General features: G+C 42.4%; 1 protein-coding gene across 50 annotated transcripts in view; it reads left to right on the forward strand.

The window, feature by feature from the left end:
* The window catches only part of TSC1 (TSC complex subunit 1), a 53,647-nt gene that overhangs the window by 26,679 nt on the left and 11,747 nt on the right, over positions 1-15,221 (forward strand). For 13 of the 50 annotated variants that reach the window (XM_077967283.1, XM_077967286.1, XM_015116479.3 and 10 more), the window contains 9 exons: positions 5,656-5,831; positions 6,526-6,641; positions 6,981-7,092; positions 7,396-7,514; positions 10,687-10,756; positions 11,246-11,350; positions 11,942-12,500; positions 13,580-13,623; positions 14,219-14,385. In XM_077967283.1, coding sequence (XP_077823409.1) covers positions 5,656-5,831; positions 6,526-6,641; positions 6,981-7,092; positions 7,396-7,514; positions 10,687-10,756; positions 11,246-11,350; positions 11,942-12,500; positions 13,580-13,623; positions 14,219-14,385 — 1,468 coding nt within the window. Of the gene's footprint in view, positions 1-5,655; positions 5,848-6,525; positions 6,657-6,980; positions 7,093-7,392; positions 7,515-10,686; positions 10,757-11,245; positions 11,351-11,941; positions 12,501-13,579; positions 13,624-14,218; positions 14,386-15,221 lie in introns of all 50 variants that reach the window. The other 37 variants (XM_077967276.1, XM_015116477.3, XM_077967296.1 and 34 more) reach the window with 8 other exon arrangements.

Genomic DNA, 15,221 nt, shown 5'->3' on the forward strand with positions numbered 1-15,221 from the left:
TACCAGATGCTGTAAATTCCTTATGATTTTAAGGATTCTGTAGTATAATCAGTTGACTCTTCACTTTGAGACAGTGGCAGCTTAGGATTCTGCTTTTGTGGATTTGTAGTGTCAGTTACCACTTGCCTGTCTGTATTTTAGTTTCAAAAACTTCTGGTTCTGTTCTCTCTCTCCTGTTCTCCTCCTTGTGGGTTTATATTGAAAAACAAAGAAGTCTTTACTATAGACAGTGGGATTCCAGGAGGCTGTACAGTTGGGTGCATACGTTCAACCAACTATATTAACTTGGAAGATTCCTTAGTCAGCTTATAGAGAGCCTCACTCACCTTGGCTAGGCAGATTGCTTGGCTTTGGAAGAAGGTTTTAACACTAAAGACAGACACCAACATAAAGAGGAGAAAAGAGAGCTAGAACAAAACCATAATGATAGAGCAGAAAAAAATATTACCATAGTAATATTTTATTGATATTACCAAATATATTACCAAATATTACCATAGCCACAGAGATAAGGCATCTGTGCATATGTAAGCAGCAGGATGCCACAGAAAAAGACCATTTTGAAACTAAAAGAACTCTTCAAAATTAAAAATGATAGCCAAAATAAACATTTCAGTAAAAGAATTGGGAGATAAAGTTGATATCTCAGACATCAGCTTTTCAAAGATATAGATAAATATCTCAGAAAGCAGAACCAAAGGATACAGCTGGGTAATATGAGCAGAATAGAAATTTAGAATGATCAGGCCAGGAAGTCCCAACATCCAATTAAATTTTTTTTCTTTTTTAAAGAAGAGCCGGGTGCAGTGGCTCACACCCGTAATCCTAGTACTTTGGGAGGCTGAGGCGGGCAGATCTCTTGAGGTCAGGAGTTTGAGATCAGCCTGGCCAACATGGTGAAACCTCGTCTCTACTAAAACTGCAAAAAATTAGTCGGGCATGGTGGTGGGTGCCTGTAATCCCAGCTACTTGGGAGGCTGAGGCAGGAGAATCATTTGAACCTAGGAGGCGGAGGTTGCAGTAAGCTGAGATTGTGCTGCTGCACTCCAGCCTGGGTGACAGAGCGAGACTCTGTCTCAGAAAAAAAGAGAGAGAGAAGAAAACTTTGGTGGAGAAAGAAATTGTAAAAGAAATAATACAACAAAAAAAATTCCTAGGATTGAAGGATGTGAGTTTCCAGATTAAAGGGGCTTACCTGGTGCCCAACTAGGTCTCAGTGTTGTAGAATTTTAAAGTACCAGGGATTAACCTTTCAGAGAAAGAAAAAAAACGAAATCACATTAATAAGGATCAGAAATCAGAATGCTATTAGCTTCTGAAATACCTTCAAAATTGTGAGAAAAAGGTTTTCAACTAGAATTCTATAGCCAGCCAACTCGTCTATCAAATATGAGACACTTTTAGATATGCATGGACTCAAATTTCCTTCCCATATATCCTTCCTCAGTTAATGACTGGAGCATGTATTCCACCAAAATGAGAGTAAAATCATGAAAGAGGAAGACAGAATCCAGGGGACTGGGGCCTGATCATGACCCTTTTACAGGACCATGTCCAGGGAAAGTGTCAGGATAACAGGCAGTGCTGAGAGCAGCCTGTCCAATCTGAAGTGGGGGAGAAAGTGCTCCAGAAGGGAGCTCTTCAGGGAGATGAGGAATGATCCTGGTGTATTCTTTGCATTTCATTAATAAAAGTTATATTAGGCATTGTTTCAGAGCTGTTAGAATACATTTAGGAAAAATTAGCAATAGACACACAAAAAGGTGAGGAAGAGACACAGAACAATTAAAACTTACAATAAAGGAAATATTATCATAGTATACTCTGTGGCTCAGCCATGACTAGTACTTAGGTAGTCATAATGTTGAAATCAATTTTGAAAACAACAAGAACAGTTACATATTTATTTTGAGAGCATTGAGAAGGAGGGAAAGGATATATGGAAGAGATCTCAATCCTCACTTCCCATAATAGTAAGTTAATAGATGGTGTCTGTAATTTATAAATCACGAAATTAAAAGCACAGGGCATATCCTTGAGAACTATAGAGGCGGGATAACAATTCAGCTAACAGAATTGGAAGCAGCTGCCAGAGTGGTTGCAGGGGGAAGGGATGGGAGGAAACTTCAGTACTGTATTGACTTTTTAAACTACCATATTTCATTGGATCTCAGATGCCGTTAGATGTGTGGTGTAATTCTATTTTATATACACCTGAGAAAGAAAAAAATGCCAAGTAAACTAACATGCATTTGATTAGACGATGGTTCCCAGTTTTAGATATTAAAATATGAAAAGTCCTTTTAAGAATCAGGGAAATATTGTAAGTGCATAAATTACTTTGATTAAAATAAAACATTTAAATGTATTCCTCTTTTATTATGATTCTCATTTTCTCCTCTAAAATCAATCTTCTTATGTGTACACATGTGTCCTAACGCCTGCTCTCACTTAATCACTTTCGAGTCATGCTGAGAATGCATAAATAGGAGCCTGTCCCCATTAACAAGATCCCACAGGCAGTGAGAACCCAGGTAGTGAATGAAGAGGCAGCCCTGAAATCGAAATACTTACTCCTTAGTGAAGCTGCCTTGTATTCTCCCCATGCCCTGGATACTTTCTTTTCTGTATTTAATACCATATTTTCAGCATCTAAGATATAATAAGCTTTCTACAGCAGTTGTGTAGGATCACATGTTTTGTTAAGGTAAACCTATGGAGTGCCCTTAGTGTTGCTGTGCTGTTTTCTGTAAACTTGGAAAAAAAATGCAAATCTCTGATGGAGTTACTAACCACCTTAGAAACACATAGAGCAAAGTTATGTTGTCTAAAAGGAAATAGTTTATACTTGACTAGGCGTTTAATTTTAAATATTCTGTTAATTATTAGGGCCTTTATAGAATGTTTGACAAATACTGAAGAGTTGAAAGAATAAATGAACATTGTTTGTAACTTCAGTTCTTTTAATTTGAATACTTACTACAGTCAGATCTATTTGCGGGTGTGTCTCTGAATAACTTTGTGTCTTTTTTCATTTAAGATTATATTATAAGCATTTTATGTCATTTAATGTTTGAAAGTATTATTATTTTTTGCAGCAGGGTCTTGCTATGTTGCCCAGGCCAATCTCGAACTCCTGGGCTCAAGTGATCCTCCTGCCTCAGCCTCCCCGGTGGCTGAGAGTACAGGCACGTGGAAAGCATGATTTTTTTTTCTTTTTTTTCCTGAGACAGTCTTGCTGTGTTGCCCAGGCTGGAGTGCAGTGGCACAGTATGGCTCATGGCAGCCTCAACCTCCCAGGGTCAAGCTGTCCTCCCACCTCAGCCTCCTGAGTGGCCAGACCATGAGCATATGCCACCACGCCCAGTTGTTGTTGTTGTAGAGATGGGGTGTGGTCTCACTTTGTTGCCCAGGCTGGTCTTGAACCACTGGCCTCAAGTGATCCTCCTGCCTTGGCCTCCCATAGTGCTGGGATTACAAGTGTGAGCCGCCGTGCCCAGCTGAAAGCATCATTTTTTTTTTTCTTTTTTCAGAGTCTGGCCCTGTTGCTCAGGCTGGAGTGCAGTTGCACTTTCCTGGCTCTCTGCAACTTCCACCTGCCAGGTTCAAGTGATTCTCGAATCTTAGCCACCCAAGTAGCTGGGATTACAGGTGCATGCCACCATGCCTGGCTAATTTTTTTTTTTTTTTTTTTTTTGTCTTTTTTTTAAAGGTGGGGTTTTGCCACGTTGCCCAGGCTGGTCTTGAACTTGGCCTCAAGTAATCCGCCTGCCTCGGCCTCCCAAAATGCTGGGATTACAGGTACGAGCCACCGCACCCGGCCTTGAGCATGGTTTTTAAAATCAACTTTAGTATGGCATAATTTGCTTACAATAAAATTAATCAATTTTGCTAAGTTTTGACAAAAGTCCCAATCATAATAAAGTACATTCCACCATCTCAAAAGTTCCTTTGTGCCCTTTGTGGTCAGTCTCTTCCCCCACTTCTTGCAACCATCGATCTGCTAAAAGCATGCTTTTTCAGGGGGTGTAATAATAGTTATTCTATAGAACATATCCCTTTGGTTGAACTTTGGGTTATTTCCTTTCTTCTTTCCATTACAAGCTGTGCTGTGCTGGACATTGTTGTATGTCTGTTTCTATAGGATAAATTCTTAGAAGTGAAACCATGGATCACATAACAGGAATCTTTAGACAGTTTTAAAAATATTCTCGGCCGGGTACAGTGGCTTATGCCTGTAATCCCAGCACTTTGGGAGGCCAAGGCAGGTGGATCACCTGAGGTCAGGAGTTCAAGACCAGCCTGGCAAACATGGTGAAACCCCATCTCTACTAAAAATGCAAAAAATTAGCTGGGGATGATGGCGGGCATCTGGAATCCCAGCTACTTGGGAGGCTGAGGGAGGAGAATCGCTTGAATACAGAAGGTGGAGGTTGCAGTGAGTTGAGATCACGCCACTGCACTCCAGCCTGGGTGACAGAGCGAGACTGTGTCTCAAAAGAAAAAAAAAAAAAAATCCTTATGGGAGGCTGGCATGGTGGCTCACTTCTATATGTATGTCAAGACATACAACAGTGTTCAGCACAGCACAGCTTGTAATGGAAAGAAGAAAGGAAATAACCCAAAGTTCAACCAAAGGGATATGTTCTATAGAATAACTATTATTATACCCCCTGAAAAAACATGCTTTTAGCAGATCGATGGTTGCAAGAAGTGGGGGAAGAGACTGATCACAAAGGGCACAAAGGAACTTTTGGGGTAATGGAAATGTTCTTCATTATGATCGAGACTTTTGTCAAAACTTAGCAAGATTGATTAATTTTATTGTAAGCAAATTATGCCATACTAACATTGATTTAAAAAATCATGCCTTCAGCCGGGCACGGTGGCTTATGCCTGTAATCCCAGCACTTTGGGAGGCCAAGGTGGAAGGATCATTTAAGGCCAGTATTTTGAGATCAGCATGGGCAACAAAGTGAGACCCCATTTCTGTAAGAATATTAGCCAGGCATGGTGGTATGTGCCTGTAGTCCCAGCTACTTGGGAGGCTGTGGCAGGAGGATCCCTGAGCCTAGGAGTTGGAGGTAGCAGTGAGCCACAATCATGCCACCGTACTCCAGCCTGGGTAATAGAGGGAGACCCCATCTCAAAAAAAAAAAAAAAAAGAAAAAGAAAAAGAAAAGAAAATTATCTTGGACTTTCTTAAGTTTGTCTTTTATACTCTGTTTCTGGTCTAGGGATGGATTTGACACCTGAGGCCTTGATAGGAGACCTTAAGTCAGCCTCAGCTGCTTGGCAGTTTTCAGGTCTCCCTGTTTTTTGATGACCTTTGTTCCAAAGGGCATTTTTCCCTGCCTGCTACTCTACTGCATAGCTTACGTTCCATTTTTCCATTTTGAGGCTGTGCCTAGTGAGGAAATTTTTGTTTCAGATTAGCTTGTTAACTTGATATAACCATTTTAAACAGGGAAGGTATAGGATTGTAAAATGAATGGCTATTTCTTTATGTACTAGAATTGTTTCAGACTTGGGCTGGCATGGTCCTGCTTGTTCTCTGCTATCAGAGTTCCGTGGCTGGCACTGAGTTGACACTCTGAAGTATTTAATTTAACTCTGAAGTAGTTTGTATTTCTTAACTTTCATTGCCTTTTACAGGTGGAAGAGATTAGAAACTCATGATGTTGTAATCGAGTGTGCCAAAATCTCTCTGGATCCCACAGAAGCCTCATATGAAGATGGCTATTCTGTGTCTCACCAAATCTCAGCTCGCTTTCCTCATCGTTCAGCCGATGTCACCACCAGCCCTTATGTTGACACACAGAATAGCTATGGTAAAAAGTGTCTTTGGTACTTATCTGTTTTGCAACTTTGTCTCTGGAAAACATTATTTGTCTTTGTTGACTTTCTTTTCTGGAGTAAGACTTAGTTCAGTTCCTAGGAATTTTTCCCAAAATATTTTAAATTTGCATATCCCTCCATTTTCTTCTAAATAATTTCTCCTTCAAGTTTAATTTAGATATCCTTGGTCTCCTACCTAATTGTATGCCAACAGAGTTGGTGACGTGTCTCCAACCCTTAACAAAGAAAATGGGTTCAAGTATTTGACTTCCAGGTTCTACCTCATAAGGGAATCTTTGTGATTTTCATACAGTTAGAGTGAAGCTCTGGTGGCTGTAGCACTGACACAGTTGGAGTGAGTCAGAACAATTTAGACTTGGATTCGTATAAAAATCTAGGCTTCATTTGTGGGTTGCACTCACTGAAGTTGTTATCCGTACTGTGCTTTTTCAAGTTATCTTGAGGCTTAATGAGACATCAAACCTTATTGAGCTTGATTTCAAAGGAGCATTTAAAGAAACTCTGAAATGTTACTTTGTCCCCAAGGATGTCAGTTAAGTCCCTCAGATTTTTTAGGTACAGAGAATTGAATATTATCAAATGGTCTAGAGGATCATCTTTTTTTTTTTTAATCAGAATAATCTAAAACCACACACTAACCCCCTGTGTTCTTCCCTTCCATTTTAGGGTGTGCTACTTCTACCCCTTACTCCACGTCTCGGCTGATGTTGTTAAATACGCCAGGGCAGCTACCTCAGACTCTGAGTTCCCCATCTACACGGCTGATAACTGAACCACCACAAGTATGGTGTCAATTGGTGTGCCTGCTTTCTCCTCTGCTTTCTGGTGAAGCTGACCCTTTGGGTCAGATTGAGTATGTGGTTGGGAAAATTTCACACTGCTCATTTCAGGAGTCACTTTTAAGGATCCATCATATTAGCAAAGAAAGTTACTGTTGCCTCTTAGATTCATCTTGAAGTCTTGATTTATAAAATGCAACTTGTTTCTTGATACACTTTTAATAAGATGCCTTTTTCTAATTGAAAAAGCTAAATTTAAGCTGAACACTGGCCATGGATGTAAACCTTGTGGATGACTTAGCATTCCTTTGCCACTGCTGATGTACTTTATTAACTTCCCAGGCTACTCTTTGGAGCCCATCTATGGTTTGTGGTATGACCACTCCTCCAACTTCTCCTGGAAATGTCCCACCTGATCTGTCACACCCTTACAGTAAAGTCTTTGGTACAACTGGTATGTATGTCTTAGGTTGGATTTGATTGGTTGGTTTTGGCCTGCTTTTAATGGCAGGAGGAGCTCTCTTTCAGATCTAAGGGACCACTTGCAGTTGTAAACCTGTTTTTGACACTTATTGCAAATCCCTGGGGCTTTCAGAATGTGTAAAGTGAACCTGAAAAAAGAGAGAGAGACTGATCTAGATCCCTAGAAAGTTAACTCTAGCAGCTTTATTTATTGTAATAGGCTGAAAAAAAATTGGCAGTTTTTCTAATAGTTGGGCTCAGTGTTCATATATGTTCTGCCCTTGTCTCTAAGCAGGTGGAAAAGGAACTCCTCTGGGAACCCCAGCAACCTCTCCTCCTCCAGCCCCACTCTGTCATTCGGATGACTACGTGCATATTTCACTCCCCCAGGCCACAGCCACACCCCCCAGGAAGGTGCGATCCAACTCATCTGCTATCCCTCTGCCCAAGGCACAGTGACTCACTTGAAAGCCTCACTTTGAGAAGCCTAATTATGCCAGATAGAATTCTGACCTAAAATGCAATGGGTTTGAATCAGAATAATTGAAAATAGACTAACAAGCTGCTCTCAAGGTGTGATCTGCTGACCCCTGGGTGGTTCCAAAACTCTGCTATGGAAGAACTCTTGTAGGGAATCCAGCAGGTCAAACCTACCTTTTTTTTTTTTTTTTTTTTTTTTTTTTTTGAGACAGAGTCTTGCTCTGTCGCCCAGGGTGGAGTGCAGTGGCACGATCATGGCTCACTGCAGCCTTGACCTCCCAGACTCATGCAATCCTCCTGCATCAGCCTCCCAAGTAGCTGGGACTACAGGCATGTGCCATGATGCCTGGCTAACTCTTTTTTTTTTTGGGTAGAGGTGAGGTCTCACTATGTTGCCCAAGCTAGTCTTAAACTCCTGGGCTCAAAACGATCCTCCTACCTGGGCCTCCCAAAATCCTGGGATTACAGGTTTGAGCCACCACACCTGACCAATCCCACTTTCATAACACTAAACTGTCATTTGCCTTTCCCACTGGGTTGGCATCTGCACTGATGGCACAAATATGATGGGGGGTGAAATGGTGGCAACTTAGCCTGAATCAAGGCAGGCATTGAAGTGTCCTATCCTAGGAGGCCTTGTATTCTTCCCTGACATCTTCTCTCCATTAAAAACAATAAAAAAAAATTTAAAAAGTTGAGTGTTCTGTATTAAGCAGTAACCATTATTAATTTTATTAAATCTTAGCCCTTGAGAACATGTATGTGTAATATTCTTTGTGGCAAGATAGAAAATATGCATAAGGCACATATACTGCATATGCAATTATTTGAATTGAGAGGTGAACTAGCTGTCTTTTTTCATGGAGTGCCAGTTTTATTCGAAAGAACAGCTGTCTTACAAACTGGTTATTCAGACTTGGATATATGGCAGGCAGTTTCTTAAATGATGAGCTGAGTATGTAACTTCAAGATAAACAACTGACAGTATTTGTTGCCAACAATAAAATTCAACTCTCAGGTGGAAATTAGGATATTAAAAAACGTGTATATGCCACCATGAACTTGATAGCTGCCCCAAGACTTTTATGAAATTGAAAAGTCTTTGGAAGCTTAGTTAGTAATTTGAGTTTTTGATATTGTGTAATGAAGTGTTTCAACATTTGGAATATGTGAATAACTTGGTGAGCCAATATTTTCAGAATGTCCAATGTATGATGTTGCAGAATCAGGCATAGGTAAAAAGCACATTCAAAGTACAAAGCAGGCTGGGCGCAGTGGCTTACACCTGTAATCCTAGCACTTTGGGAGACTGAAGCGGGTGGATCACTTGAGGTCAGGAGTTCAAGACCAGCCTGGCCTATGTGCTGAAACACCATCTCTACTAAATACAGACATTAGCTGGGTATGGTGCAGGCATCTGTAATCCCAGCTACTCGGGAGACTGAGGCAGGAGAATCACTTGAACCCAGGAGGCAGAGGTTGCAGTGAGTCAAGATCACACCACTGCACTCCAGCCTGGGCAACAGAACAAGACTCCATCACACACACACAAAAAAAGTACAAGGTAGACTAGTGGGTTTTAATACAGGAAAATCTCATTGATGTGGTTTCAAATTTCACTTTGTAACTTCAAGAAACTACCACTTGTCAAATTTTGGTGTAATAACAAAGACGAGTATTTGAAAAGTCTGTCAACATATGTTTACTTTTTGCGGCTGGGCATGGTGGCTCGCTCCTGTATCCAGCACTTCGGGAGTCCAAGGGAGGTAGATTGCTTCAAGACCAGCTTGGGCAACATGCAAAACCCCATCTCTACCAAAAAAAAAAAAAAAAGAAAGAAAAGAAAAAGCCAGGTGTGGTAGTGTACATCTGTAGTCCCAGCTACTTGGGGAGCTGATGGAGGGTGGCTTAAGCCTAGGAGGCAGAGATTACAGTGAGCCATGATCATGCCACTGCATTCCAGCCCAGGTGACAAAGCCAGACCCTGTCTCAAAAATAAAAACAGCAACACATATGTTTACTTTTGTAATTACATATCTGTGGGGCCCCAAATTTTTCTTTATACACTTCAGTCAAAATAACATATTGCAACAGATTGAATGTAGAGGTAGATACGAGAATCCCCCTGTCTTTCATGAAGCCGTATATTAAAGAGATGGCAAAAATGTTCCACTCTTCTCATTAAATTTATTTTTATTTTGGGAAATATAGTTTTTAAATAATACGTAATTTACATTAACTTGTAATGGGCTTGTTATTTTTAAGGGAATTAATAAATTTTTTAAAATTTCTTAGTTTTCTAATATAATAATTATACCTCATAAACAAAAGCTCTTGGGATTCTCCAGTCTTATTCTTCTTCTTCTTCTTCTTCTTATTATTTTTTTTTTTTTTGTGGTCTCACTCTGTCACCCAGGCTGGAGTGTAGTGGCACAATTGCAGCTCACTGCAGCCTTGACCTTCCTGGCTCAGGTGGTCCTCCCACCTCAGCCTCCTGGGTAGTTGGGACTACAAACACCAGTCACCAAGCCCGGCTAACTTTTTAATTTTTTGTAGCAGTGGGGTTTTGCCATGTTCCCCAGGCTAGCCTCAAACTCCTGAGCTCAAGGGATCCACTGGCCTTGGCCTCCCAGAGTGCTGGGACTATAGGCATGGGCCACCATGCCCAGTCTGCAGTCATACATTAAGACTATAAAGCAAGCTGCCAGGCACAGTCCCAGCACTTTGAGAGGCCGAGGCAGGCAGATCACCTGAGGTTGGGAGTTTGAGACCAGCCTGACCAATGGGGACAAACCCCCTCTCTACTAAAAATACAAAAATTAGCCAGGCGTGGTGGCACATGCCTGTAATCCCAGCTACTCGGGAGGCTGAGGCAGGAGAATCGCTTGAACCCGGGAGGTGGAGGTTTCGGTGAGCCAAGATTGCGCCACTGCACTCCAGCCTGGGCAACAAGAGTGAAATTCAGTCTCCAAAAAAAAAAAGAAAGCAAGCATCCAAACAATTTGAGATTCACTGCACTGGGCTGACCTTTAAACTACCTTACAATATGCTCGAGAACATGTGCAATATTTTTTGCCTTGTGATATAAAGATACTTATCTTTTCAGGAAGAGAGAATGGATTCTGCAAGACCATGTCTACACAGACAGCACCATCTTCTGAATGACAGAGGATCAGGTAAAATTTCTGCATCACCACAGGCCTTGCTTGCCTCTTCTAATTGGGTTATATGTGTTTAAGAAAAGAAAGTTAACTGGAAACAAGGAAATTCTGGGATATCCAAACTACTGAGGCCTAAAGATAATGAAACAAGTAGTGAATTCTAAAAGCTAAACTAATAATATCAAAAACAGTTTTTAAGCTATTGCAATGAAGTACCTGTATTTTGACTTGGTTAAACTATGTCTCTTTTCAGAAACATTAAGAACTGATCATTTTATTTGCTGTGGGATTATTTTTGGTACTTTTAGTTATATTATTTTTAATATGTCAGTCTTTTGTAGTATCCCTAGGACAGAGCCATGTCCATAGGACAGAGCCATGTCCAGCCGTCTCTGTTCCGCAGGAAGAGTTATTACAGACATACTCTGTACAGTGTAAGCAGTTTCACATTTACAGGGATTACACTGTGTTTCTTTGACTTCAGTTGTCTTTGTTTCTCTTCAGAAGAGCCACCTGGCAGCAAAGGTTCTGTCACTCTAAGTGATCTTCCAGGGTTTTTAGGTGATCTGGCCTCTGAAGAAGATAGTATTGAAAAAGATAAAGAAGAAGGTAATGTATGTGGGATTGCTGTGAGTTGATAAAACCTGACCCTCGCTCTGCTATGAATCTGGGACTTTGTGCCAATGCTCACAGGCTTGCTTGATTTTTCTTCTCTTGAGGTAACAAGATGGGTGGTTTAGTTTGGAACCTATGCCAGGTAAAGCGATGCCACTTTTTTTTTTTTTTTTCAAGACAGGGTCTTGCTCTGTCGCCCTGGCTGGAGTGCAGTGGCACAATCATGGCTCACTGCAGCCTTGACCTCCCAGGCTCAAGCAATCCGCCCACCTCAGCCTCCTCTGAGTAGCTGGGACCACAGGCATGCACCACCATGCTCAGCTGATTTTTATTGTATTTTTTGTAGAGATGGGATCTCCCTATGTCGTCCAGGCTGGTCTCTAACTCCTGGGCTCAAGTGATCCTCCCGCCTCAGCCTCCCAAAGTTCTGGCATTACAGGCGTGAGCCACCATGCCCAGCCGAATGCCACTTTTTCTCCTCCCTCTCAGTGACACTGGCACGTGGCAGCATGCAACCCAAACTGCCTAGCCTTTCCAAGGTGGAATATCGACTGCCGTTTCTTTTGTTTCCTTCCTTCCTCTCAGCTGCAATATCTAGAGAACTTTCTGAGATCACCACAGCAGAGGCTGAGCCTGTGGTTCCTCGAGGAGGCTTTGACTCTCCCTTTTACCGAGAGAGTCTCCCAGGTTCTCAGCGGAAGACCCACTCGGCAGCCTCCAGTGCTCAGGGCGCCAGCGTGAACCCTGAGCCTTTACACTCCTCCCTGGACAAGCTTGGGCCTGACACACCAAAGCAAGCCTTTACTCCCATAGACCTGCCCTGCGGCGGTGCTGAGGAAAGCCCTGCGGGAGACAGGGAATGCCAGACTTCTTTGGAGACCAGTATCCTCACTCCCAGTCCTTGTAAAATTCCACCTTCGACAAGAGTGGGCTTTGGAAGCGGGCAGCCTCCCCCGTACGATCATCTTTTTGAGGTGGCATTGCCAAAGACAGCCCATCATTTTGTCATCGGGAAGACTGAGGAGCTTTTAAAGAAAGCAAAAGGAAGCACAGAGGAAGATGGTGTGCCCTCTACCTCCCCAATGGAAGTGCTGGACAGACTGATACAGCAGGGAGCAGACGCGCACAGCAAGGAGCTGAACAAGTAAGGGACCGGGGCCCTCTCTTCTGTGTTAAATGGTCCATTCGATTGTGAAGCACAGAAGGTGTGAGAGAGGAACGAGAATCATTCTTCACACTCCCACCCTGAGGCAGCTGGTTCTCTGCTGTTTGTCAGATGTCCTTCTAGGCTGTTGTGTCTTCATATATGTGACCATGTGTGACCTCTGTGCACCTAAAGTGGGATGATTCCTTAGCAGTCCACTTCAAAATGAGTCTTTTTATATAGGCCATTTTGTGCCTCTGTTCTATGAGGACACTCAAATGCTTTCATGTGTGCCCTCTGCAAGCTGTAGGCTGAAAACGAGGTTGTGGTATTTCAAAGAATATAAGAACATTTGTCACAGTGTTTCCCTCTCTAGCTACAGATTATTATTATTTTCTATTTTGGTATATAGTTCATTAGGTGGAGATAAAATCACCAGCATTTTATGCAAGTTCAGGTGGCTGATGTCCCCTCCAGACCCGCTGAGGCACCCAAGTTTTCATAGAAAGGACTAGCTGAGAAACTGTTTCCCATCCTTCTTTTATTAGCTACTTGACAGGTGCTTGGGGAATATTTTTATTTTTCTTCTTATATACTATGCTATGGTGGAATTTGACAGGGATTATAATATTTAAACTCCCTCTTTTTAAACGAGATTTGGCATGATAGGCTCAGGCAAATTACCTACTTTTTCCTTAAATTTGAGTGACAGTAGCTTCACAACAGAGTGTACTCCCTGTATATTTCAACAGACAGGGTTGAAAACGGCTCTCAGCGTGTTTGACCACTCAGTTTCTCTGGAGAGCTGGCCGCAGAAACGGAGGCCACGGTGTATGCAGTGGAGGTCAGCCTGCGGCCCTCTCTGCTCTGCAGACCAGGTCCTAGGCCGTGGGGCTGCCTCCCATTGTGCCCACTGTAGGCTTCTCTAACTCTCTGTGACCCTGGAGTTTGAAACATTCTTATGCCATTGCAGATTTTGACCACAAAGAAGTGATCTAACTTTGCTGCAAATAAAAGTCCAGATAAGTTTTTTTCTTGGTGAGATCCGTAACTTTGTTACTCAAAAACTTTCTTCCTAGGTTGCCTTTACCCAGCAAGTCTGTCGACTGGACCCACTTTGGAGGTAAAGTTGTTACTTTAGCTCCAAATCCAGCCCACAAGGTTCCTGCTTGCTTGTTGCCCTTTCTGTCCTTGAAGGAGGTGCCCTCTGGGAAACAGATCTCCCCTTGGCTATTGCTCCAGCCATGCTATCTGCTTGGCTAAAGGATCTTAAGTGTTGCCAAGTCAGCATTTCTTATTTCTGAAAAGTGGCAAGTACCATGCACTTGAGAGTAGAAGTGCAAAACTACAGACTTCCTGCCAGGCTTCCCTAGAGAAGACCAGAGTGAAGTGTCTTCCTGAGGGAGAACACACAGTGAAGGAAGGGTCTTGAGAAACAGGGCGCCTGAAATGTGTGATCTAGATTTGTGGGGAAAGGAAAGCAGGCTCTGAAAGAGTCATCCCACGTGACACGACCCTTTGCATTCCTTCACGAGGGAGACACATAGTCCATACTTTCCCCACTGCTGTTGCTGGGAGCCAAGTGGTCATTTGCAAAGAGAGTGGTGATTTGTTTCTTAAAGAATTGTGTTTGTTAAACTAACAACACATGGGAAGGGGGCTTGATTGAACGATCTGTAAAAGGCATTTCTGCCACCCTCCCTCTGCTTTAAAATCAGGCTCTCCTCCTTCAGATGAGATCCGCACCCTCCGAGACCAGTTGCTTTTACTGCACAACCAGTTACTCTACGAGCGTTTTAAGAGGCAGCAGCATGCCCTGCGGAACAGGCGGCTCCTCCGCAAGGTGATCAAAGCAGCAGCTCTGGAGGAACATAATGCTGCCATGGTGAGGACTGGGGAGGGGACAGGTGGAGCTTGCTGTTTGTTTTGTTTTGGGTCAGCATGATAGCTTACAAAGCACAGCAGCTGAGGAGGTCAGAGTTCCCAGTCCCTCCCACTCCTTCGGGCAGGTCACTCGAGATTAAGACATGAATGGTGACGTCTCAGAATTCCCTCATAATTCTCAGAAACCGTGGGGACAAGTGATTTTGTGTGTGTATGTTTGCATGTAATTGGCCATGGTGATGAAGGGTCAGAAGATGATTTTATTTTTCCAAATGTAAAACCAACTCTTGTAAAGCTATTTCATGGCACAAAACTGAAGTGTGTATTGTACAGTGTGTGTGAAGCCAGTCAGACCTGGAGTTTGAATCTCGGCTCTACCAGTGTTACCTTAGAAAAGTAACTTGGCCTCTTAAAGCCTCTGTTAGCCATGCTGTAAAATGGAAATAATAATAGCAGCAGCTGCTCTTTAAGTTGTGATGGTTAAAAGAAATGTTGGTAGCACTTGCTGAGTGCCCAGCACACTGCAGGCATTCAGTAAATGCTCATCATTTTAGTGAACTTAGTACCATGTGTGAGAGATTTTATTCCAGTGTTGGTAGTCAGACTTTTGAAAGTATTGGAAGCAAATTGATCCCTGAGAAGATTTCTTTAAGCAACTTAAAATCCATTTGCTTAATGTAAAATTTGGAAAACCTTGACCTAAAGCCAAGTAAAACAGTAGTGAGAGCTCTTAAGAGTTTGGGTCTGTAGTTACATTGTCAGGGTAGCTTGTGACTATTCAGGTGAAATGTTTGCAGTGTGTGTTAAATTGCCTGTGTTGGAAGACAGCTAAAATGA

The sequence above is a fragment of the Macaca mulatta genome, chromosome 15 (genome assembly GCF_049350105.2).
Source record: "Macaca mulatta isolate MMU2019108-1 chromosome 15, T2T-MMU8v2.0, whole genome shotgun sequence".
Lineage (NCBI taxonomy): Eukaryota > Metazoa > Chordata > Mammalia > Primates > Cercopithecidae > Macaca > Macaca mulatta.